The sequence below is a fragment of the Pantherophis guttatus genome, chromosome 5, assembly GCF_059756535.1.
Source record: "Pantherophis guttatus breed Tessera chromosome 5, ASM5975653v1, whole genome shotgun sequence".
NCBI classification, from domain to species: Eukaryota; Metazoa; Chordata; class Lepidosauria; order Squamata; family Colubridae; genus Pantherophis; species Pantherophis guttatus.
Window position 1 is genome coordinate 99864200 of NC_142067.1, and position 24800 is coordinate 99888999.

Here is a 24800-nt window from a genome sequence, read left to right on the forward strand (position 1 = left end):
CACAGTTCCCTGCTCCCAAGCAGATAGTAAGATGAGGCCAGCTTTTAAAATTGCAGATTTGGTAATCCATTCAAGACAGGATATTTTGAACAAGGCAGAATGGTAGGATCCGCCCTCACTCAAGATCCAAACCAGGAAAGCCATTAAGACACAATAGGAATGGCCCAACACCCTTTCAGAACACAAGCCTCTTCATTGCATCAATGATGCCCTTGAAGTGATGTCCCGGTGCCTGGAGGCCGTACGGATCTGGATGGGGAGGAACAGGCTCAGGCTCAACCCATCCAAGACTGAGTGGCTTTGGTTTCCGACGTCCCGATATAGTCAGTTGACGCCATCACTGACTATTGGGGGCGAATCATTGGCCCCCACGGAGAGGGCTCGCAACTTGGGCGTCCTCCTGGATTCACGGCTGTCTTTAGAAGACCACTTGACGGCCGTGACCGGGAGGATTTTTCATCAGGTTCGCCTGATTCGCCAGTTGTGTCCCTTTCTGGATCGGGACTCTTTACGCACGGTCACTCATGCCCTTGTCACCTCCCGCCTGGACTATTGCAACGCTCTCTACATGGGGCTCCCCTTGAGGAGCACCCGGAGGCTCCAACTGGCGCAGAGTGCGGCTGCGCGGGTGGTAATGGGAGCGACATGGCGTTCCCATGTAACACCTCTCCTGCACGAGCTGCACTGGCTCCCGGTGGTCTTCTGGGTGCGCTTCAAGGTTTTGGTTACCACCTTTAAAGCGCTCCATGGCTTAGGACCCGGGTACTTGCGGGACCGCCTACTACCACCAATAGCCTCCCACCGGCCGGTACGCTCCCATAGAGAGGGGCTCCTCCGGGTGCCGTCAGCCAAACAATGCCGACTGGCGGCCCCCAGGGGGAGAGCCTTCTCTGTGGGGGCACCTACTATCTGGAACGAGCTCTCCCCAGAGATACGGAGGATCCCGGATCTGCGCACCTTCCGCCGCGCCTTAAAGACCTTACTATTTCACCAGGCCGGCCTGGCCTAATTTTCCCCCTCTTTTATAAAAGATTTTTAAAATTTTAAACATCTTTTAGTATTTATATATTCAATTTTAAATTGGTTTTAAAAGTCTGGGGTTTTAAATTTGTCGGGGCCAAAATTATTTAATTTGATTTTATTCTATTTTTAAAATTTTGTATTGTATGTGTTTTTATTGTTTGGCTGTGCACCGCCCTGAGTCCTTCGGGAGTAGGGCGGTATAGAAATCTAATAAATGAATGAATGAATGAATTGCATCACCCAGCAGGCTTCAAAGTTGATTCAGACAAACTGACCCCACATGGTCACATGGAAGTCTGACTACAGCAATCAATATAATATATGCTCTTGCCACAGAAACAGGAAGCTCAAGGGCAAGGCCCAAGAGAGGGTATAAATAACTCTCAGTCTCCACTCCATGTGGTCAGCTGCCCAGGACTTCAAACCCATGTGGTCCTGCCCCTCAATAAATCATCTTTCCAATCAGCCTCCATGTTTCCAGTGTCTTTCTCCCCACTTGGAACTGAACCAGATGGATATTTCTTTCAACAAGATCAAGGGTGAAGAATCATAGCTCTAAAATTGCATGTCACCTGGGCTTAATTTCAAACCTTCAGTTCAGGTTTCTGGGAAGAGTAGGTTCCTCTTCCATTGCTTGCTGTTTGAGGAAAATGAAAGGCAACATCTTCATTTCAGAGTGAAGAAAAAAATGACTTTATCCCTGAGATAATGGTATCCCCCATTTTGTGTTAATTTTAAGAGTATCCACATTTTGGCTGAAGGAAGGAATGTTGCACTTGAAAGAAAGAAGCTCCCCAATTTCTGCCTAGATGATGATGGTTCTAGAAAATACTTTAGTGGACATCACCTGCATCATGCATGGAATTTTACACACAGTCCAAGTGACATTATCTTCTACTGGTAGTTTTCCTGTGCTCTCCATAGCTTCTGTTTCCATTTCTTAAGGAAGAAGAAATACTGCAACAGCTGCACTGACTTTGATTAGCATCACCAGGACGTCATTAGGAAGGTAGAACTTTCAGATTTTAAACATTCTGATCCCCTTTGTCTTCCAGTTATAAATTGCAATTTACAGTCTGTTTGTATTAACTTGTCCATTGTCTAAGCAAAGGCCAACGTTCTTGCTTGTTAATGATTGCCTATTTTTAATTGGAATGCTGGGCTTCGCACTTAATAGCTGCTTTCATTTAGGTGAAAGGAAGCTAGTAAAAAGTACCGCCTACTTCAAGATAGGTTATGAATCAAAGCAAAAGAACAGTCAACATCCCACACAGTTTTTACATTTAAACTAGAGAACATTCTGCTTTAAAACTGAATCTATCCCCAATAAAATAGAATGAACAAAGCAGACTAAATATTTTAAAGAAAAATTACATTTGCAGTTTGAAATACTGTTACTGGTAAATTAACTCAGTTAATGTTTTTAAAAGCTACCGTGACTCAGATTAATGACTCACTAAGAAAAGAAATATTAAAAATAATTTACAAGGATTTTGTATTATCAGCACCAGTAAAAAAGAGAAAATACACGGAACATTTTCCTTTAAAGCAATTTGCTAATTCAATTGATACGGATTATATATTATTTAAATTAATCTTCCTACTACCTTATTATTTATGAAGGAAATTGTACCTTTAGACAAAGATGATAACACTTTTTTTTTTTGCTGAAGCCATTGGCTTTTCTAAAATATATTAAATAGGTTAAAGAAAGAATGGGCATGGGATGAACAAGCTAGATAAAACCTGATTTTTAAAAACATTTTTTCCTAAAACAAAATCACCAATTAGCATGATGCCTGCACTTCACTGACTCAAATTTCCATTTTGTTTTATGCTGCAGATCAGGGATGTCTATACTTGGTCATTTTAAGATCTGTGAACTTCAACTCCCAAAATTCCCCAGTCAACCGTTTGGGAACCTTTTGGGGTGCTGTGAAAAAATCACTGAGACAACTGACAGCAATGTGAACTAAGAAATTTTGGGAACCCTTACAAGAGATGTTGTAGAAAAGGGTGGGTGGGAGTTATTTATGGACACTTGCTATTATTGCAAAATAAATCCACCAGATGGCAACATAATATTCTCTCATTCTTATAAAGAACAAACTTTTAAGAAGGATTTTGTACTGATTGCAGCACATTAAAATTCTGGACAGTTAAAAAGTAACTCATTCTGATTACTATTGGTTGAAGAAAGAACTCTAATAGGCTTTACTAGTTTTCATGTGCAAATCTGTAGTTTTGCAGCAAACGAATACGTTTTATTTTATTATAAAAAGGGGCTACAAAGTTTCAATAACCAGACTCACTTATATTTTGACAAACTCATGTAATCGGAAGATTATTGATAGAAGAGAATACTTGCAGCTCAGGGTTGTACTGTGGGATCCTTTGTGGCTTCATTATCAAAAAAGGTAATAAATATCATTAGTGGTAGATTGCACTCCTTTCTAGCACTGATAATGTTATCTAGTTTGGTAATGAAATGTCTGCAAAAAAAGCACCAAGCACAGAGAGCACCTATGACCCCACAATCACAAGATTATTGTTTGAATGGGGAAATGCCATATTCTAGTGTAGCGAATTAAGCCATTTAGATCTTTTTAGGCCTGAAAGAAGCAAGGATGCACAAGATACTTCCAAGTGGCAGGCAATATGAAGATTCTTGGAATCAATAAAACTGCAATACAAGTAGTCCTCAACTTACAACCACAATTGAACCCAAAATTGATGTTGCTAAGTGAGAAATCTGCTCACTGAGTTTTGCCGGTTTTACAACTTTTCTTGCCATATTTGTTAAGTGAATCACTGCAGTAGTTAAATTAGTAACACCGTTGGTAAGTGAAACTGGCCTCCACATTGACTTTGCTTGTCAGAAGGTCACAAAAGATGCTCACATGACTCTGGAACCCTGCAACTGTCATAAATATGAGTCAACTGTCAAGCATCCAAATGTAAATCATGTGACCATGGGGACGCTGCAATGGTTGTAAGTATGAAAAATGGTCATGTCGCTATTTTCAGTGCTGTTGTAACTTCGAATGGCCACTAAACGAACTTCTGTAAGTCAAGGACTACCTGTATAAAGTGTGCATCTCATCATTCCTGCTTGCTGATTCAACAGAACAGTATCAAGAGTCCTAGCCACTATTCCTTCTCTAAGATAGCCACACTACAATTTCTTTGGTCCGTTGGTTGCAATCAGTAATTAATGGGATCTGCATTAAACGGTGCTGCATTGGTTCAGAACAGTTCACACTGTAGCTTCATGGTCCATGTTAGTGAGTGATGAGAGACCCGCTCATCTCTCAGCACCTGCTCAGGAAGGGAAAGGGATAGAAGCTCTTGCTGGGAAAAGCAAGTCGCGATATGTCATGTGATGACAATGCCGCAAGTTTGAGACCCCTGGTTTAGCGTTTTCTGCCTGAGCAGGGGGTTGGACTAGAAGACCTCCAAGGTCCCTTCCAACTCTGTTATTCTGTGTACCAGACTATGCATTTTATTTTATTTTTAAAAAAATTTGTCGGTATGGTTTTTTTTTTTTTTTAATTTGATTTATATGCCGCCCTTCTCCGGAGACTCAGGGCGGCTTACAGTGCGTTAAGCAATAGCCTTCATACTTTTGTATATTTGTACAAAGTCAGCTTATTGCCCCCACAAACTGGGTCCTCATTTAACCTACCTTAGAAAGGATGGAAGGCTGAGTCAACCTTGAGCCTTGGAGAGATTCGAACCTGCAGTAATTGCAGGCAGCTGTGTTAATAACAGGGTGCATTAAACCACTGTACTACCAAGGCTCAGGCTTTCCTTCTTTTCTAACCAAACTGTCTGTCAGTTTTATCTTGTACCCAAGTAACAAGCAAGAGGTAGTTGAGACAGATGACCAGCCCTAATAGCTGATGAATGTTGTATGTGAAATTATAAATAGGGTCAGATTAATCTTTTTGTCTCAGCTGTACAATGTGAAAGAAATATCATGCCCAGATGCCTAGATTTAGAGACCTCATTGCAGATATTTGGGGATGAAATAAAAGCATATATTATTCAAAAAAAAATGGTGGTGGTCATTGCCCTCCATAGTTTCTATAAAAATATATTGCCCTGATAATGTGTGAATGAAAGCAAACATTGAAAGTGGGGTACAGCTTCACATAAGGCCCTGAAAATGCAGTATAATCTGAGGTTTGGGTGTTTAAGTACTGCTTTTTCTTAATTTGGGGCGTTATGTGTGTGTGTGTGTGTGTGTGTATGGTGTGTTCTATTAAGAGAGAGAAAAAGATTGAGAGATCAGTACTGTTGTCACTGGTTAATGCCAAAAATAGTATCAGAGTACAAACAGTGATTTTGCTTGTAGAAATGTAAATTTCATACTGTAAAAATTAATTTAAGTCTTACAGACTGATCAATAAGAATGCAAAACAGTGGTTTCCTAGCAGAGATTTCATTCTGCAAATGCCTGCCCAACTTGCAAAAACAGTGTTGCTGTCCCACAAACCATGGTTTGTCAGGGGCCAAATCCTTGGATGCAGAATACTGATTCAGGCCTGGGAGAAGCAACTACAACAACTAATGAACCCTTCCCAAGTCCACTGCAGTGGGCAAGCAACAGTAAGTAAACTTGCGGTGGATTGCGGTGCCTTACCTAAACGGACACCTCTCCAATGATTTTTTTTTTATGTTGAAATATGATAACCTTGGCTACTAACCCCTGATTCAGCAGATCACATTGTTTTTTCTGCAGTAGCAGAAATAGAGAGGTTGTACATCCTTATTTGAGATCATTAATGAATGGTGGAGGCCTATAACTGCATACCTACCTATTGATTCTTTTGGGGATACACATCTTTACACAAAAGGAATATGAAGTAGAAGGCAGAAGAAACAGAAGGCAGGGATAACTGCAAAAGATCTAACCAAATTTAATTTATACCAATACCCGTAGGAAGTAAAGAAGATGACCTTGAGGGAACTAAGCCAAATTCATTTCCAGAGTGAGGAGGCAAAGAGTCAAGCCCAACACAATCTGAGGGGAGGAGAAAATACTTCAGATAGAAGCTTCCTTCATTTCACAGGAGTGTAAGATAGGAGGAGTAAAGATTCTGTTGCAAAATTCTGTTTCAATAATCCATCCCAATAAAAGTACAAGTAGTCTTCAGTTAACAACCATTTCTTTAAAGACTGTTTGACAGTGCCAAGCAAGAATCCATACTGCTGATCTTTGAAGTTGGGGGTTGCCTCCGCATCCTTGCAGTCACATGACTGCAATTCAAGCAAGCAGTCCACAATTACATTGCAGCCTCTTGCAGTCATGTGATTGCCATTTGTGATCTCTGCTGCTGACTTCTGACAAACTGTTTTAATGGGGAAGCCAGTAGGAGGTTGTAACTGGTGATCATGTGACTCTGTATCAGAGGTGGATTTCAGCAGGTTCTGACCAGTTCTGGAGAACCAGTAAATACTACCTCTGACTGGCTCCGCCATTTCTATTCTCTGCCTCCTAAATCCCAGCTGATCGGGATGAAATAGGGATTTTGCAGTAACCTTCCCCTGGATTGGGGTGGGAATGGAGATTTTACAGTATCCTTCCCCTGCCACCCCCACCAAGCCACACCCAGAGAACTGTAGTAGTAACTACAGTAAAAAAAAATTGAAACCCACCACTGCTCTGCACCCAACGACAGCCTAACAATTGCAATTAGAAGTGCCAGAACTGCTCACAAGCACAATGACGTGACATTGTACTTTATGACTGTTGCTAAGCAATGGAATTCTTGGCCCCTGTTACCACTGTTACCACTGTTAACTGAGGACCACAGTAGTTTTACACTTCGCTGGAGTTTCTTTCCTGGCCTGTTTTACATTGGAGCTGATTTTGCTTTTTACTTCTCATGTCTTGCCCAATCACAACTTTTTCAGTCTTCCTTTTGATTTCCACCCACCCATTCATATTTTTTACATAAAAGCAAAACTAAATTGTTACAGACTCAATGGGGCCTTCTTCAACAAACAGGCCTTGGCAGCCCTAGGACATGTCAGCACTTGAAACTGCTCCCGTGTTATGCTTATGCCAACCTATTATTAAACCAGTTTAAGAAAATCCTGTTCAGACTGAAACATTGTGGCAATGGCTTGCAAACTATTCAGTTCAACTACAGACCATCATGAACTCACTTTGGGACTGCTGGGTTTTCCCATTTTTCTGTTTTATAAAGTAGCCACCTTACTTCCTGTTGGGTGACAGTTGTGGAGGAATCTTACCAGATATACAATATGCATGTGTATATGAATATACCAGTGGTGGGATTCAAATTTTTTTACTACTGGTTCTGTGGGCGTGGCTTGGTGGGCGTGGTATGGCTTGATGGACATGGCTTGGTGGACATGGCTTGGTGGGCATGGCAGGGGAAGGATACTGTAAAATCTCCATTCCCTCCCCACTCCAGGGGAAGGTTACTGCAAAATTCCCATTTCCTCCCAATCAGCTGGGACTCGGAAGGCAGAGAATAGATGGGGGCAGAGCCAGTCAGAGGTGGTATTTACTGGTTCTCCAAACTACACAAAATTTCCGCTACTGGTTCTTCAGAACCTGCTGAATATCACCTCTGGAATATACTCATGCATATCTTTATACACAAAGTGAAACTGAATTTATACAAATAAAATTAAAGCATCAACATACGTATACATGCAGTCTTTTTAAATATCACTTCTTATTGTGAAATCTATAATAACTCAGCTATGATATTTATCGTGTATACAGAAGGTTTCTGGTTCAAGATATGTCAGAAACTTTTTTTTTCCTTTTCCTGAGCTTCCTATTTTTCCCAGTGCTTTTTTTTTCTCTTACCAGGTTCCTCCAAATGAGCAACCTTTCATTTACAAAATAAGAGTTACAATCTTTGTGCTATTCCGTGGGAAGGGTAGCTCTGAAAGGTATAACGGACTATACGAAGCATTGAATCAGTTTGAAGGTGTATTTCTGTGCTTGTAAAGTAGCCAACTGCTGGGGTTCACTTGCAACAAATGGACAGGAATATGACGTGGAAAGGCGTATTTGGGAAGTGGAGCAGAAATGTATACCCTGAGGTAACTCTGATGATGGGTTGGGGATTAAAGGAAGCAATGTCCCTTTATGCTTTCCAGAAGTGGTTATTGGTCTGTTTTGGTAATGGAGGGATCAGCCAGCGCACATAAGCTTTTAGGTTTTGGAAAGAATTATATCCTTATATCTCTTATTCCTTGACCCTGTTTGAGTAAAAACCTATAATGAAGAAATTAAACCAGCATCCCACCTGGTTTACTCCTTGCCTTTATTATTTATTAAATATTTATTTATTTTATTTTTTATTTTATTCGATTTATATGCCGCCCTATCTCCCAATGGACTCAGGGCGGTTCACAATAATAAAAACACAAGCCACAATACAAAATAAAATCTAAAATCTAAAAAATTTACAATTTAACTCTTAAAACCCGCCATCAGACCAGGTCAAGCGATTTAAAAAGCCAAGTTTTTAATTCACGACGGAAGGTGCGAAGGTCAGACGCTAATCGGAGCTCCAAGGGAAGTTGATTCCAGAGAGTGGGCGCACCCACCGAGAAGGCTCTACCCTTGGGGGCCACTGGCCAGCACTGTCTAGCCGACGGCACCCTGAGCAGGTCCTCTCTATGGGCGCGAACCGGGCGATGGGATATCGTTGCTGGCTGTAGGTGATCCGCCAAATATCCTGGGCCTAAGCCATGTAGGGCTTTATAGGTCGTCACCAGTACCTTGAATCTCACCCGGACGGCAACCGGTAACCAATGCAAGCTGCGCAGGAGGGGTGTAACATGGGAGTATCGGGATTCTCCCATCACAACCCGCGCGGCTGCATTTTGCACCAGCTGAAGCCTATTTATGCATATTTGTTCTAGTATAAAATTTACAATGAAACACTTCTGTGCTATTCATTCATTTATAAAATAACTGACTGTTTAAATATTGCAATACAATCATTCTCTACTCAAATTCTCATTCATTCAAGCTATTAAATGCCTTCCCTCCTGGCTTAGTTTACCCTCTTTAATTTCTTTGGAAGTTCATATTACCTTTACCTTCTATTCTGCCTCTCTTGCAGCAGCAGTGAAGTTTTCCATATATGTTTCCAACAGCATAAGAAATGCACAGTATAGTTCTGTGTGAGCTGTTCTCCATTTCATTGGCTACCTAATTATACATTTATCAATTATTGAAGAAGTATCACTTGAAAGTTTTATCTCTTTTCTTTTAAGGAGGGCAATGCTGGGTGCAGAAGAGAAATTGTTTTGTTTTGTTTGTTCTGCAAGGGTATCTGTTTGCAGCATGTAAGGCCCAGTGTCGCTGCTATGTAACAATATATGTGAAAACAACATAATTCATGTATAATAGGTTCCTGTAATTTTCCTTTTTATCTGCACTAACATCATTACATGCTACTTTCAGCTGTATTTGTTTCATCCGATTCAGGCATTTCAGTTGTTTTTAAAGGTGAATGGTGGGTTCAAATACACAGATGCTTGATGGGAATAAAAACAAATTACAAGTACTATAATTCTGAAATAAAACAGGAATACATTAAACCAAGCCACCTTTACATCCGTTTCTAATTTTTTAAGTGCTTTTCTTAAGTGGAGTGTTTTTCTTCTGAACTGGACAAATCATTGTATAGACATAGATATAGGCAAAGATACATGCAGATATTTCCTTTCTGCTATTTATTTATCAAGTTATGCCGTCTTTGACCGTAAAAAGGATTTCCTTCTAATTCATCATCTTTAAAAAACAAAACAAAACAAAAGCACCTATCACTGAGATGAAAAGATACTAAACTTATATTATTCCTGATGTTCTTTTAAAAAATCAAGGAAAATATATTTTTCTGTGTTTAAAATAGGGATATACTGGCAAAAGTGGACAGTGCTGGCATTTTTCATTCCAGCTCTTGCTAAAGAAATCACAGTAAAGTGCCAAGTTATGTCTGGCCCCAAGGTTAAAGGCGTTCATGGTTCATTTGACATTAGCAATCCATTATATACCTTTTTTAAAAAATTGGGTTCTGTGGACCCCTAGGGTTTAGTGAAGATTTGAATGGACTAAAAGAGGGGGGGGGAAACTCTCTGAAAATGATGAAGGGTTTTTCTCCCTTAGTCCTTAATGGAAAAGTCTCCACAAGAGGAGAAAAAAATTCTATAAAGGATTAAAGAAAAACTGTCTATAAGTGACTAAGATGAAAAACAAAAAAACAAAATAATTCTCTTTAAGGAACGGATAATTTTTCTCCTTTAGTTCTTTGCACAGAATTTTTTTTCTTAAACACTGAGGCACAGCAGAATGTCAGCTTCCATTCAAAAGCCCATCCCTCTTGGTCAGACATTCTGAGGGGAATTTTTAAAAATATTTTTTTGTTGAATATTTTTTTTACAAAGTTAAAAAGATAAATACAAGCCAACATACAGAAAAAAGGAAAAGAAAGTGTTAAAGCAATAAAAAGGAAAAAAAAGGAAACAGAAAACAGAAAAAAGTTAAAAAAACAACTTCCAATCTTCTCTACTGAAGTTATAAATATATATAAAGCCATGTCTCCCCTTCAAAATTATATACATATTTTTGCCTCACATATGCCTCTTTCTAGTGTTAAACAAAGGAACTGGAGATCTACTGTAAGAAAATCAGTGTTCTGCCATGGTATAAGCAGCTCTTTTTCCTTCCAGCTCCAACTATTCATTTCATGGTATGTGTGATGAGGTTTCCTTTTGATAAAGGTATACAAGTGGAACTATAGGGGCAGAAAATATACTGCTCAAAAAAATAAAGGGAACACAAGCAGAGGACATACGAGATCTGAATGAATGAAATAGCCTTATTAAATACTTTGTTCTTTACATACAGTAGTTTATACATAGCTCAAACAACTAAAGGGAACACAAAACTACTGTATGTAACGAACAAAGTATTTAATAAGGCTATTTCATTCATTCAGATCTCGGATGTCTTTTACTTGTGTTCCCTTTATTTTTTTGAGCAGTGTATATAGCTCTGTTTTGTTTATCTCTAAACTGCACAATATCTAAGCAGAGTTTCTCTGGAATCTCAAGCATCCATTTCTATTACAATTCAAGACAAACATGGAAAGTGACACACTAAGGTATTCATGATCCTAATGGAGATTTTTTTTTTAATGGTATGAAGAGCAACTCCAAATGAGGTGATTCCATTTGCTCCCACTGATTGTATAATCTGGTTTATATCATTGGTCAAGCAAATAAATCCTAAACTCTTATCAAGGCTACACGTGGAGGCCAGGTAGCTTATACAAATTCAAGCAAGGATTGCCAAGAGAAACATCTGGTGCAATGCATTCCAGCAAGACAACTATGGTTGCAGATGGGTGTGATTTATCTGGACAGTATTGAATTGGGTGGCGGCTGAATGGCAAACAATCAAAAGCAAGGAACCATGTTTGTTGTGTTGGATCAGCAAAGGAAATATGTTTCAGATGCCTTTAATATTTGAAAATCACCATTAATAGTTAAAGAGATACCCTAAGTCAGTGATGGCTAACCTTCTTGCCATCGCATGCCAGGATTGGGGGGGCACGGGGAAGGTTTGCACGCACACGTTCCCACACCCATAATTCTATGCGTCCCACCCTGCGCATGCACGCATAACCTCCCCCTGCTCCTGGCACACAATGGCCCGGTAGGCCCGTTTTTCTTTCTCACCTGGCTCCAGATCCTCTCTATGCATCTGGGTAGGGCTCAAACAGCCTTCCCCACCCCCCCTCAGGCCCTCCAGAGGCAGGAAACAGCCTGTTGCCTTACTTCTGGTGGGCCCAGAAGGCCCGAAAATTAGCTGGCCGGCGCATGCATATGTGCCAGAGCTAAGCTGGCATGCCCACTGCTATGGCTACGTGTGCCACCTGTGGCACACGTGCCATAGGTTTGCCATCACAGCCCTAAGTATTCAGAATCAAAAATCTATTTCTGCCTTACTGGGCCAGTTACCCTTCAGTCTCAGTGGACATCGGCTCTCTTTTAATGAATCATTAAGAAACTCCTCACATTGTTTCTCCTCATGCAAAGCCACCAAATTACTCACTCTGAAGCAGTGGTGAAATCCAATTTTTTTTATTACCGGTTCTGTGGGTATGGCTTGGTGGGTGTGGCAGGGGAAGGATACTGCAAAATCTCCATTCCCACCCCACTCTGGGACCAGCCAGAGGTGGTATTTGCTGGTTCTCCAAACTATTCAAAATTTCCGCTACCGGTTCTCCAGAACCTGTCAGAACCTGCTGGATTTCACCCCTGCTTTGAAGGTGTTCTTAAATGGCATTTAGAAGATTTTCATCAGTTGCTTTTCATTTCCCCATACCTGTCCCATTGGTTATTTTTGAACTGAGGTTCTGATCCTCACTGTTTGCTTTAGGCGTGGAGGTATCCACAGAATATGGCAAAATAAATAAATAAGTCAATTTGGCAGCGGGGTGGGAGTGATCAAAGCTCTATTTTTTATATATCCAACCCACTTGAAAAACAGGCAAACTAACTAAACAGGAAAAACCGGAAACTAACATTCTTGCGACTTGTCCACGTGAAAAAAAACCTGCTTTATATTTATATGTCAATGTAGCAATGCAGTCAAGTGTCCTATCAATTAGATGCCACTGCTTGGGAGTAAGCGCCAATCAGCTTAATGTGACTATTTTTAAGTAAACCTAAATAGGAAAGATAAAACTGCAGATTTCTTATAAATAGCCTCTATGAAGGTCTAATTAGCTAAATGTCTAGATCTGCATTACTGCATGAAGGAAGTTATTGGTTACACAGGTTGCATAAGGAGTTTAATGTTATCAAGAAGGAAGAATACACAAAAGCCAAGAATACACATACTTACTATATGACGTGCTGCAAACACACCATCAACGATTGCACAACAAAAAGCTGCTACCACTCCAAAGCTGATGAACACGATAGATGCTATCAGCTACAAAGAGAAATGTTGATTTAAATTAAGTGCTTCATGCTTGCATTGGAAGTCAATTATGAAGAATTAGAAAACGCAACTGTACTTTTAAAAATATGTTTGACCATTCAATGTATATGGAAAAATCAGGGAAATTATGAAGTAGAATTGCTTGCACATGCTATAAATGTTGAACACATATGTTGTGCTGTGCAACACATGTAAAAATGTCCCTTTATGTGATAAAACAGTTGCATCTTAAAAACAGCACCTTTGGGACAACCATGACCTGGATGACTGAGAATCTCCATAGAGTTTAGACACATGGCAAAGAATCAAAACAAAGTAGTTTAGATATGATTATCTGGTATCTACCACTCCATCCTACAGACAGGAGACCATAATTTTTAATGCTTCCCTCTGTAGAAATGTGGCTGCATGGAGAATACTGTACTGAGGACAGTAACTGGAACAGATTGTCTGAAGGGTGTGTGATTTGTTTAATTAAAATGCATGTTATCTGAATTAATGCAGCCTATTTTATTCTTCACGAAATATCTTGGTTGTGAAGTGATATGCTTTATTTTTTTTCCTAAAGATTCCTAAAAAAATCTTCCTAAAGAAAAAAGACTTTCCTAAAGATGCTTCATTTAATAATATTGAATGCCTTTTGCTTATAAAAGGTTTTCTATCATAACCTTCAATCTCGGGTTAGTCTACCCAGATAACGCCTCCATTCATTTGTACAAAGCCTCTCAATGTTTGCATAACTAGATTTTATGAAGGGAAACAGTATAGTTCTCAAAGAGTCCCCTGGGTTGAGAAGCAAAAAAACAAACAAATAAACAATAACCAAACACTGAAGGGTATTTGTAAACTGGAGTTCCCTGCCTTCTGCTTGAGCTGGTACCATTATCAGACTGTTTACAAGTGGCAGGTAGATTCATAATAATCATTTAATGTACTGTAATATTTTGCCCTATCTTTTAGGGAACGAAGAGCACTGAAATGCCACCCCCACATATACAGCAAAAATCAAATACATTGTGTCTTGCCTGGTTGCCTCTCTGCAGCTATTAAGGTAGGTTATCATTGCAATAGGCACCTAGACATACAATTTATGCCCTATTCTCTCCAAAGGTTGGTGCCACAAAAAGAGCATGGGTGTAATTGAGACTTCACTCAAGAAATGTCTCATTACAGGATAGGATTATATCACAGGTACTGGATGTTCATTATTCATTTATATCTATTTGAGCTGCAGCACTTACAATGATTACAATGGATTTCTAATGAGAAAAGGCTTTGCAATTACCTAGCTGCAATTCACCTCTTATGGAGGATATTTTTAATTATTTTTTCCTGCAAAGCCTCAAAGCATCCTTTTCATCCAGAGTAACCAAAATTATGGAAAAAGTTATTATTCAAGTGAATTCTAATAAATATCTTGAAAATATTTCAGCAAAATTAACTAGCCTGAATATATCTAAAAATGGCATTGAAAGAGAATATCCTTAAATGGTTGTTGAAAGAAGGATCAAAGAAAAGTCAAATCTACTCATTTAGCATAATTAAACAACTCTGATTTTGGTATTCAGAGAGATTCAGAAGAGTCTAGACATAGAAAGTGCTTTATCCCCTTGAATTTATATATCTTCATCAAGATAATCTTCTCTACTTTCTACAGTGGGTCATTCTCCAGTAGATTCACAGCTGAAAGAAAACCTTGAAGATCTTCCCAATCTTTCATTGCACTGGCTCTTGTTGAGCTGAGAAAGACCACAATAAAAAGTGTGATTTCTGTAAACAGTTATTGTGGTCCTCAAAGTTAAGTCTTTCACTTAGAAGAGACTTAAAGATAACAAGCATTAAATTATCTGCAATGGTCTTGAATCATCATATTCAACTTTAGCAATTTCCAAATACCATATTACCCATCAATATGTTTTAGGTTAGGAAACTAATGAGATTCACCTACCAAATATTACATCTGATAGAATAAAATTGCATGTGCACCTTAAAAATGGTATAATGAAAGCTGTGTAATTGCATGGCCATCGTTTAACAACAGCAAAGATAGGAAGTACAAGTCCTCCAATCTTCCATTTATGAAAAGCATCAATACTCCAGGATAATGCTGCTATTTCTTCTTAAATTTTCCATTCTCACTTGTATCAAAGCAACCTTTTCAACAGATAGCACTTTATCAAATGCAGCTATATCCCATCAAGGAATGGTCTGCAAGTTTTTCAATCATTGGTACACATCAGGCAAAATTAAAGCAAAAAGAAGGGAAGGGAAAGATTTTGGAAGGAAAAAAATGTCTATTATTAACTATGAAATTTACACTTAATCTTACAGCAAGTAGCATATGCTATTATGACAACCACTTTCCTAGTCTAATTGGAGTATCAGTCTATCAGGTTCTGTTCTCAAGCTGAACTAGGACTGTCCCAAGAGCTGGTCTGTTTAACATGTTGCTACTTATAAAAAAGACCATATTCCTCCCTTCCCCATCACATATTGATTTAACCATCACAACATTGACTTTGAAAGATGCTCTGCATGTTCAGAGCATACAAGCATTCTAGGAATTATTTATTTATTTGATTTGATTTGATTTGATTTGATTTGATTTGATTTGATTTCTATACCACCCTACTCCCGAAGGACTCAGGGCGGTGCACAGCCAAACAATAAAACACATACATACAATTATATAATATGATGTGTCCAAAGCGCCAATCTCTTATTTCAGTAACAATTAAATTTAGGCAACAAAGGTAGTAGAATCCTAACTATAACCCTAATTCTTCCTCATAGTTGTAGAACCCCAGGTTATTATACAAATGGAATCTAGTGAGAAGAAGCTAGAAGAAAGAAACAGCATTAGAATTATTGTATTTATTAAATGTGCATAGTACCCGATTCTCAATGACTCTGGGTGTTAACAAATGGATTTCACCTACAGTACTTGGAAACCACTTCTGGACTTTGTGCTTGAGGTGGGAAAAAAATGAAACTTTGATTTTTGGTTTTACTGATTAGATAGATTTGTTGTTATAGAAATGGTGAAGTTTATACTATTATGTAAAAGTAAAAAGTTGAGGTTTGATGTTACTGTTTTATTCTACTGCACCAGAGGGAGTCGGAAGTCAATGCCTTTTTTCTTTTTTCCCTTCTGTTCCACACTTCTCCTTTCCTCTTTCCCTCCTTTATTTTCCCTACTGTTTGCTTTTGTATTTTTGTATTTTATATTATAAATAAATGAAAACTGTAAATAAAATGTACCTTAAAACTCAAATTTAAAAAATATACAAAAAATAATAATAATAGAAAAATAAATCTTGTCTCTGCGCAGTAAAAAAAAAAACTTTAAAAAAAAGGATTTCACTACCACAAAATAAAGTGAGGCTTAAACTGAGTTTTAAAAAGAAATCAGACATATGAAATCATGCCTCATAATGAAGATAACTAAACACCTAGGCAAGACAGTTAAATTGTAAATCAGAATATGCTGTATCTGGTTGAACTATAGGCTTATGCCTCACAAAAGAAACATGAACAAAATAGACAATAATAACATTAAGCTCTAAAGAAGATTTTAATGAGTAGTGCTTATCTTGAGTGTTTCATTTAGTCTTTCTTTCATTATCCATTTTGTACTTTACTAGTCATACTGTTACCACAGCATGTATTACACAAATTGACTATGGATTGAATGCTTATAAAATTACAGAAATATGTTGAAAGAAACAGAATGAAAAACAGAGTACCAGATCAATGTTCTGATTTTTAAATCACACTGTTTATTATTTGCTTACCATTTGCTTTCGATTTTCAACCAGATGGAGCCCAATAATCCCTAGGAAGGATCCAAAGCCAAGCTATGGCAAAAAGCAAATCCACAAAAAAACAGGACAAGTTAGCTACATTTATAAGATGTCATTAATTTTAAATAAAAAGAAAAGAAGAATGAAAAGTGCCATTCCAGGTAAGTTGAAAACCTGCTTCACATATATAGTATTATCTATAAGACTTTTCATAAAAGAGGTTGCAATTAAAAAGTTTATCAAGAGTCTAACAAGCTTCCAGGAAACACACAAAATGGATTAGCTTAGGAGACATCATTTATAATAACTTAAAATGGGTTCAGTAAATGTTTATCTGTCTGTCTGTCTATTTATCTCTCTATCTCTCTATCTCTTTATCTATCCATCCATCCATCCATTCAACTATATATAATAAGTATGGTGACAAATAAATGTAATTTAGGAAAAGAAAGGAGAAGAAGAAATAGCATTTCTTTGAGAAATAGAATTGAAAAGAAAAAACTGGCCCATGAATAAAATAGGTTATTTTTATTCATTCAGTGGATAGGCCTTGTCTATTTATAGCATAAAGCTATGGATAACATAATTAAAAATAACCAAATTTTCTATGGCAATTGGGGATTTAAATGCTGGGGTCTATGGTCATTTTGAGCACTTCTTCTCTATAATGGTCCATGGTATGAATTGATGTTTCCTTGTTTATTTCCTTGCTTAGTTGCAGCAGATCTCATGACTCAATATGGTTCTTTCATAGAACCTGGAATACATTTCATAGAACCTTCTTTGGAATACATTGCTTGGGTGGCAATGGAAGGACTTGTTCTATTTTGGGCTTCATGGCTCATGTTAGCTGTACCATTCTGTGTAGAGTTTTGATGATTCTGCTAGAAGAATATTAGTGCGGCCTGAAACTCACTCAGGATAATCAGAATAGCAGTCAACAGATAGTGGTGGCATTCATCAGCACAACTGAATGCTGCAAGACGTAGCACTAGAATCTAACAGTGGTATTGAGAAGTCCTTCCTCCAACATCACAGAAGAGCCATGGCTAGCAGAGAAGCCATTCTGAGCCACATAGCATGAACATAGAAGCTCCCTCCATCACTAGTAAAATTGGCTGCTCTGAAGACAACCCACTGCCAGGAGGAAATGACATGGAGCCTTGCATCCTGAGTGACCCAGTTAAATCCTCTTAAGCAGAGTGGGCAAACACAAGGACATTGCACAGAAGTTCTAACCCTAACCTGACAAAAGAAAACATGAAATTGGTAGATGTAATCAAATGGTAAAGTACCAAGATCAGATAGTTGGGTCAAGAAGCACATTTTTATTTTCTCTCTAAAACACTCATGTACACCAATGGTGGGTTGCTCCCGGTTCGCATGAACAGGTAGTAAAAAATTTTAGTAGTTCGCAGAACCTGTAATAACATTGGCTGGCCACTTGCTTACCCCACCCACCTCATCAGAGGCTTTTTTTTTTAACTTTTAAAAGCATTTTTTCTACAATCTCTTCGGCTGAAAAAATGCTTTTAAAAGTTTTTTTAAAAGCCTCTGATGATCGCGTGGCTCAGCTGGAATCTTCAGAGGCTTCTGAAAACATTTTTTCTGCATCCTCTTTGGCCGAGGAGGTTGTAGGAAAAAAAATCCCTTTAAAAGTCTCTGGCGATCCCAGCAGATTTGCCTGATCATCGGAAGCTTCTAAAAGCATGTTTTCCTGCGACCTCTCCAGCTGAGAAGGTTGTAGGGAAAAAAATCCCTTTAAAAGCCTCTGGCAATCCCAGATGACTTGCCTGATCGTCAGAGGCTTCTAAAAGCATTTTTTCTGCAACCTCTTAAGGTTGTAGAAATAATGCTTTTAAAAGTAAAAAAAAAAAAAGTTGGCCATGCCTACCCAGTCACATTACCCCCAAACCACACCCACAAAATAAGCCACACCCACAGAACCAGTAGTAAAAAAATTTAGAACCCACCCCTGATGCACACAGGCACACACACACACATACACACAAAACATGGAGCCCAGTGCACATTCCCAGGACAGGAAAATGATCACCAGAATGCTGCCATGGAAGAAAGTATTTTTAAAGGAATCCCTTCATGGATTATTCTCGTTCCCAGATTCACAAGGAGGGTTTACCTGGCCTAAAAAAAATAGTTGAGCAGGCACCCAAAAGAGTACTTGGGTCAAAATATTGATGAATTTGGTCAGGCCGCCAAAACTGGATAGAAGCATTCCCAATCATGTTTCCCATCAAGTCCTATATACTGTATCTTGCCCCAAACTAGTGTTTTCAATATAAGGAATGAATTTTCCCATTATTTCATGCTTTTTTCCTTCTTTTGAGTCATACTGATAACCATATGCAATCTTCTAGGCAACGTGTTTGGAAATGGTTTGTAGTTCTTTTTCCTAGGACTAAGAGAAGATGACTAAAGTTACCCAGCTGACTTCCATGACTGAGGCAGGACTAGAACTCAGATTTTTCTACTGGTCCAGTGCCATAACTCAACTCAACAATAACTCAACTCAAGCCAAAGAGACTTGGCTCTTTCATACCTACATCCACACTTTCTATTAAGTTAAACTTGGTTGAACTAGGTTTATCGTTAAATTGCACAAAACCTGCATAGGGCAGATATATAGATAAGTTTCAACCAGTGGTGAAATGTAAAATTTGTTACTACCGGTTCTGTGGGCATGGCTTGTGGGGGGGAATGTGACTGACTTGGGGGGAGCGTGGCCAACTTTTTTTAAAAAAAAAACTTTTAAAACCATTTTTTCTACAACCTCTTCGGCCGAAGAGGTTGTAAAAAAATGCTTTTAAAAGGCTCTGATGATCAGGCAACTCAGCTGGGATCGTCAGAGGCTTTTAAAAGCATTTTTTCTACAACCTCTTTGGCTGAAGAGGTTGTAGAAAAAAATGCTTTTAAAAGCCTCTGGCGATCCCAGCTGAGCCACGCGATCATTAGAGGTTGTTTTTTTTTTACTTTTAAAAGCATTTTTCGGCCAAAGAGGTTGTAGAAAAAATGCTTTTAAAAATAAAAAAAACAGCCTCTGATGATTGAGCAGCTCAGTTGGGCATTGGGGTGGGCAGGGATTTTTGCTACTGGTCCTCTGAACCATTCACCGCCATCACTACCTGATCAGGTAATCCGGTCTGAACTGGGAGCATTTCACCCCTAGTTTCAACATATGACCACAATTGGAACTAGAATTTCCATCATAAGTGAAGCCAGACCCAATTTTTCTGACCATTTTTACATTTTTGGTCCCTTATTTGATGCACTGTGAATACTGGAAAAACTAAAATGCAGGGGGTTGGTAGACTTACTATTATTCCTGGATAATAGCCTCCCACAGTTACATTTTCAGTTCTTGTGGTTGCTGCAAGGCCTATGGTCAGTATGAAAACAGACACTACCAAAAGGGCAACTGTGAACCAAAGAGATGTTTTCTTTCTTTTTGTGAAGTGCCCTGTGAAAAAACACACATTGTAAATGCATATTAAAAATATACTAATCTCAAAGGAGAGGAAATTAGCTTCATTCATACGCAACCCTCTTAACAAGAAACCTTATGTCAAACTTCTTAGATAGTCTTAGCTTAGAAACAGCAAGTTCTAATTAGAAATATCTTATCTCTGAAATTAGGTTCCTACATGAAAGGAAATTAGATTAGATTAGGAGGCCTTTTTCTGCTGAAGGCTGACTTCCCTTGATAGTTGAGTCAGTTACTGTACTGAGCTGTCCAATAGCCCACTTGGGGAATTCTGGGAGTTGAAGTCCATATATTTTAAAGTTCCCAAAATTGGGAAACACTACACTAGATGATGCAAAGGAAATATGAAACACTCCAATCCTCTACTAGTGGCTGTCTTGATTTTGCTGTCTACTTGACACTGCTAAGCAGGGTGAAATCATTCTTTTTCTGCCATCCCTTTCATTTCTCCCTCCCTCCTCCACCTTCTCTGTCTTTCTTTCTTGGATCTCTTCTTTCTCAAGCAAGAAGCTGCTGGAAAACAGAAAGATGATTTTGCCCTAAGCCTGAACCAACCTAAATGACTTCTGAAATTAGATTGAGAATCAGACCTTGGACAGTTCTATTCCAGGACACATTATGTAATACAAGATATCTGTGATTTCATTTCCTCCCCCTTATTTTTTGTGCTGAAATCATACAGAATGTAAACTGGAAGAGTGTCATAATGCCAGAGGTGAGCTAATACTTTCCTTGTTTCCTAAGATACATGATTCCTCTAAATCTGCTTTTTATCTGAAAAAGAGAAACATCTAAGGACGTTTCACATCACAAACAGGGTTTTCTACCAGTGATCATAAACCAATGGCTCTAGGTATAGTGAATCAAGGGCAGATTTTTAATTTTTAAAACAGTATTTCATTAAAAACAAGAGAAAGAAAGCATGCATAGCAAAGTTTCTGGGGTTCTTTCCAGCCCGATTATCAGCAGTGGCCATAAAAGGTGTCTGTTTTCTTCTCTGTAGTGAAGTAATTGTGTTGCATCTGTGTGTACAGATGTTCGACTTACAACCATAATGGAGCCTGGAATTTCCATTGTAAGTCGTAAGTTGAGGCACCTACATGATTGACCTGATTTTATGACCTTTCTGCTCAAATGAATGCCATGGTCATAAAGTGAGTCAAGTGAAGTATTTTTTGCCAGAAAGCAGTTGAAATTGCATCATGTGAACGCAGAATGCTACAACCAGCCATAAAGGCGAGCTAGTTGCCAACCACCCAAAATGTGGTTCTGTGACTTTGTCTCTGTGTGTGTGCATGTGTGTTGCCATTGGCACTCCAGAGCAGAGTTGTATGCAATTTCTGGTGTGTGTGTGTGTGTGTGTGTCATAAGTAGGTACCCACTAGCACCGACTACCCATCTATGGTTTCCATATGGATGTATTAGGCAAATGGATTTCCTTGCCAAGTCCTAATCCTACTCATTTTCAAAGTCTGTTTTCTATTGCTGACTCCTTCCTCTCCAGGAAATTTAGTCTCATCTTGTCCAATTTGTTGAGAATTATTCCACTGCTAGATAAATAGACAGAGTATTGATGGACAGATATTCTTCACATATTTTTCCAAAATTCTTTTAGTTTGGAAGTAATTAAAATATGATGATGCCCAGAAAACCCAAGATAGTTGGATGGAGAGGAAAGCATAATTCACAGGTTTTATATAAGTGAGCTAATTTTCAGACCCTTGAGGCAAACATAGTTTTTGTTAAGAAGCATTAGAAAGGAATACGTTTTTAAAAATAACAATATTTGACATTTTAAACTTGCAACCTTATGCAAACTTTCTTTGGAAAAAAGGACCCACTGTGTCACTAGGACTTACTTCTCAACAAACAGAAAAGATTGTGTTGCAAATACTTATTATCAGAGTATTAGCATTTAGAGTGTGAAAGGAAGCCATTTAAGCATTACATCCGGGTGTACAGATTAAATTTGTCTTCATTCTTTCTTTAAAACTGGGGTGAGGGGGAAACAGTTGGGGTGGCAGATTAAACAAAATTATAGCCAGGGAGCTCTTTAAACCCTCTATGTTTGTCATTTTAAATATGTAAAATGTTAGAAATCCACAGATGTATAAATAATAAAACCATTATCAGGTTAGTTTAGGTTATTTGAGAGACTGAAAAGAATTTAAGAAAGGTTAACGGCCTACCCACTGCTGCTTTCCTATTATAATATCCTTTTCTAAGCTGTTTTTCCTCTCTATGTAAATATTACTAGAAAATTACTGCTTACATTTACATGGGATATTTAGTTTGGCTCTTACAAAAGTAGAATTTCACATAAGGAAAAGCAGGAATTCTGGTGATAAACAAACATTGTGATATATTCTCCTTAGAAACTTTTAACATGCTTCCTCTTATACAAGATTTTCAATTAATGCTGTTACCAAAAGTTGGCATTTTCTTCAAAAGTCTGAGAAAACTGAAACTAAATTCCGAAGCAACAAAAATTCGTTCAGATTTCAGGTGAAATCCTTCACACATTAAAGATAAAATAACTATGTTGAAAACAAAAGCTGACCTTTCCTTTTCCTCTCTGATCTTTCCTTTTCCTAGATCAATACTTTTCCCTGCAAATTACCACATTCATATTCTGGTTACATCCATGAAGATTCTTAGTCCATTATAGTTCGCAAGTCTGGCTTTATATAATTATAAAACAAGTATGTTTGCAAGTTCTCAAAAATGAGCAAAATATCTACTATCAGAGGTTGTGATGAATTGTTGTTAATTGTTGCTGATTTTGAAAGACATGGAAAGAAAAGATGATTCATTCTATGGTGATGAGTTAAATAATCAATGGCCTGTTTATTCCCAATCGACTTTTGCAATAAATGCACAATGAATTTCTTGGAATGCAGGTAGTTCAGGTTTTATTATATAGTTGCATTGATACCTCACTATTGATTTCCCACAGATAGGGGCACCTGACCGCTTACTATGGATTAATGTATCACTAAAGTAAATCCAACACCTGTGTGTAGCTTTCTTCTTGTACAGTATGAGCCCAAATGTATGTTCCTCTTCTTATCATTTCTGAATTGCTTTGATTGCAGGTCTTTTTTGAGATTTTTTTCCCCCACTCAAAAGTGGGATAAGATCTAAATCTCTAGACCAGAGATTTACAAATCTCAAAGAAGAGAAAAGCAAGGCCAACACAATCTGCAATGCATAGTAGTGATGCCAGGTCCATCTGCAAGTTTCCTCCTTTGGGGTTATGCAAAATTGCAATGCCCGTCCGTAGCAAAGAGACAAAGCTTTCATCACAACATAAAATAATGTTACTTTTGACAATCTGACACCCTCTTCCCAACAGATGTCCATGCAAATTCAGATGATGTCATGCCTGATTTGTATTCATGTGTGTATAAAAAAAACTTGAAACTGAAATGTAATATTCCTGATGCTCAGGGTTATCTCACACAAGAGGAACTTTTATGCAGAAGCCCACATCACAGCTATCCTACAAATGCAAGAAATAGACAGAGGTTTAGGTAACCAGTACACTTCTATGCTTCATAGGAAAGGATAGGAAATGTCATAAATTAAGGTAAAAGTGTACAGTACACCCAGCTAAGTGTCATGCTTCAAAGCCACTGGAGACAAGTATGAGCAGGATGTGCCTAATCTTTTCTTTCTGGACAATTTACTGGCTTCAAATTCCCTGCGTTTGCAAATTGGGCACAAGGGAAGAAAAAACAACAAAGGGGAGGAAATAATTTAAAGAAAAGATTGACCAGAACTCCCCTTTCTTTTTGTTGATGTTCTTGTTGATGACCTGTTCCTCTTTTTGCACCTCTGAGCTGATGGAAATGGAGAGAGAGAGGTTGAGAGCAAAGGTGAATGCACAGTGAGGCTGAAAAAACTCAAAATGGCAGCCACAGTATGCAATAAAAGACATTGCCATTTTTTAATGGATGGGGTTTCAATTACATGGCTGTGGCTGCTATCTTGACTTTTCGGGGGTCCTTCTCTGTGACAGCCCTGGATAAGGTGAAGGCTTACCTTACCTAGCTAATTGTTATTTCAATGAGTCCCAACATATAAGAGATAAAGAAACTTTCTATCTTCTTTTTTCCTCCTACTCAAGATGTAGCTTAGACAGAGTGAGAATTTTCTATCCTCATATATTTCTTCATCTATCTAGTTTATACTTTAAGCGCAATGAATGTCTGCTAACATTCACCAACAGTGGAGCTAAGCTCATATTACGCATCCAAGACAACTATATTTTGAACTCCTATATTAATGGGATGTTGTGCTTTTTAATAACGCATCATTCTTTCTGCATTCTGCTAGGAACACATCTTCAAACAAGGGCTCCTATTGAATTTAGACCTCTGAACGCTGCCCTTTATATCTTGTCTTTGAACCAACAGAAAGCACTCAATGAGGCAGAAACCAACCAAATTCAGACGCC

The 24800-nt window shown here is 38.3% G+C and overlaps 1 protein-coding gene across 1 annotated transcript in view; it reads right to left on the reverse strand.

Annotated features, from left to right (window-relative positions):
* Positions 1-24800, reverse strand: part of TMEM255B (transmembrane protein 255B) — a 49251-nt gene that overhangs the window by 18805 nt on the left and 5646 nt on the right. The window contains exons 2-4 of the mRNA XM_034420457.3: positions 20175-20317; positions 16831-16893; positions 12938-13027 (exon numbers count right to left, since the gene is read on the reverse strand). Coding sequence (XP_034276348.2) covers positions 12938-13027; positions 16831-16893; positions 20175-20317 — 296 coding nt within the window. The remainder of the gene's footprint in view (positions 1-12937; positions 13028-16830; positions 16894-20174; positions 20318-24800) is intronic.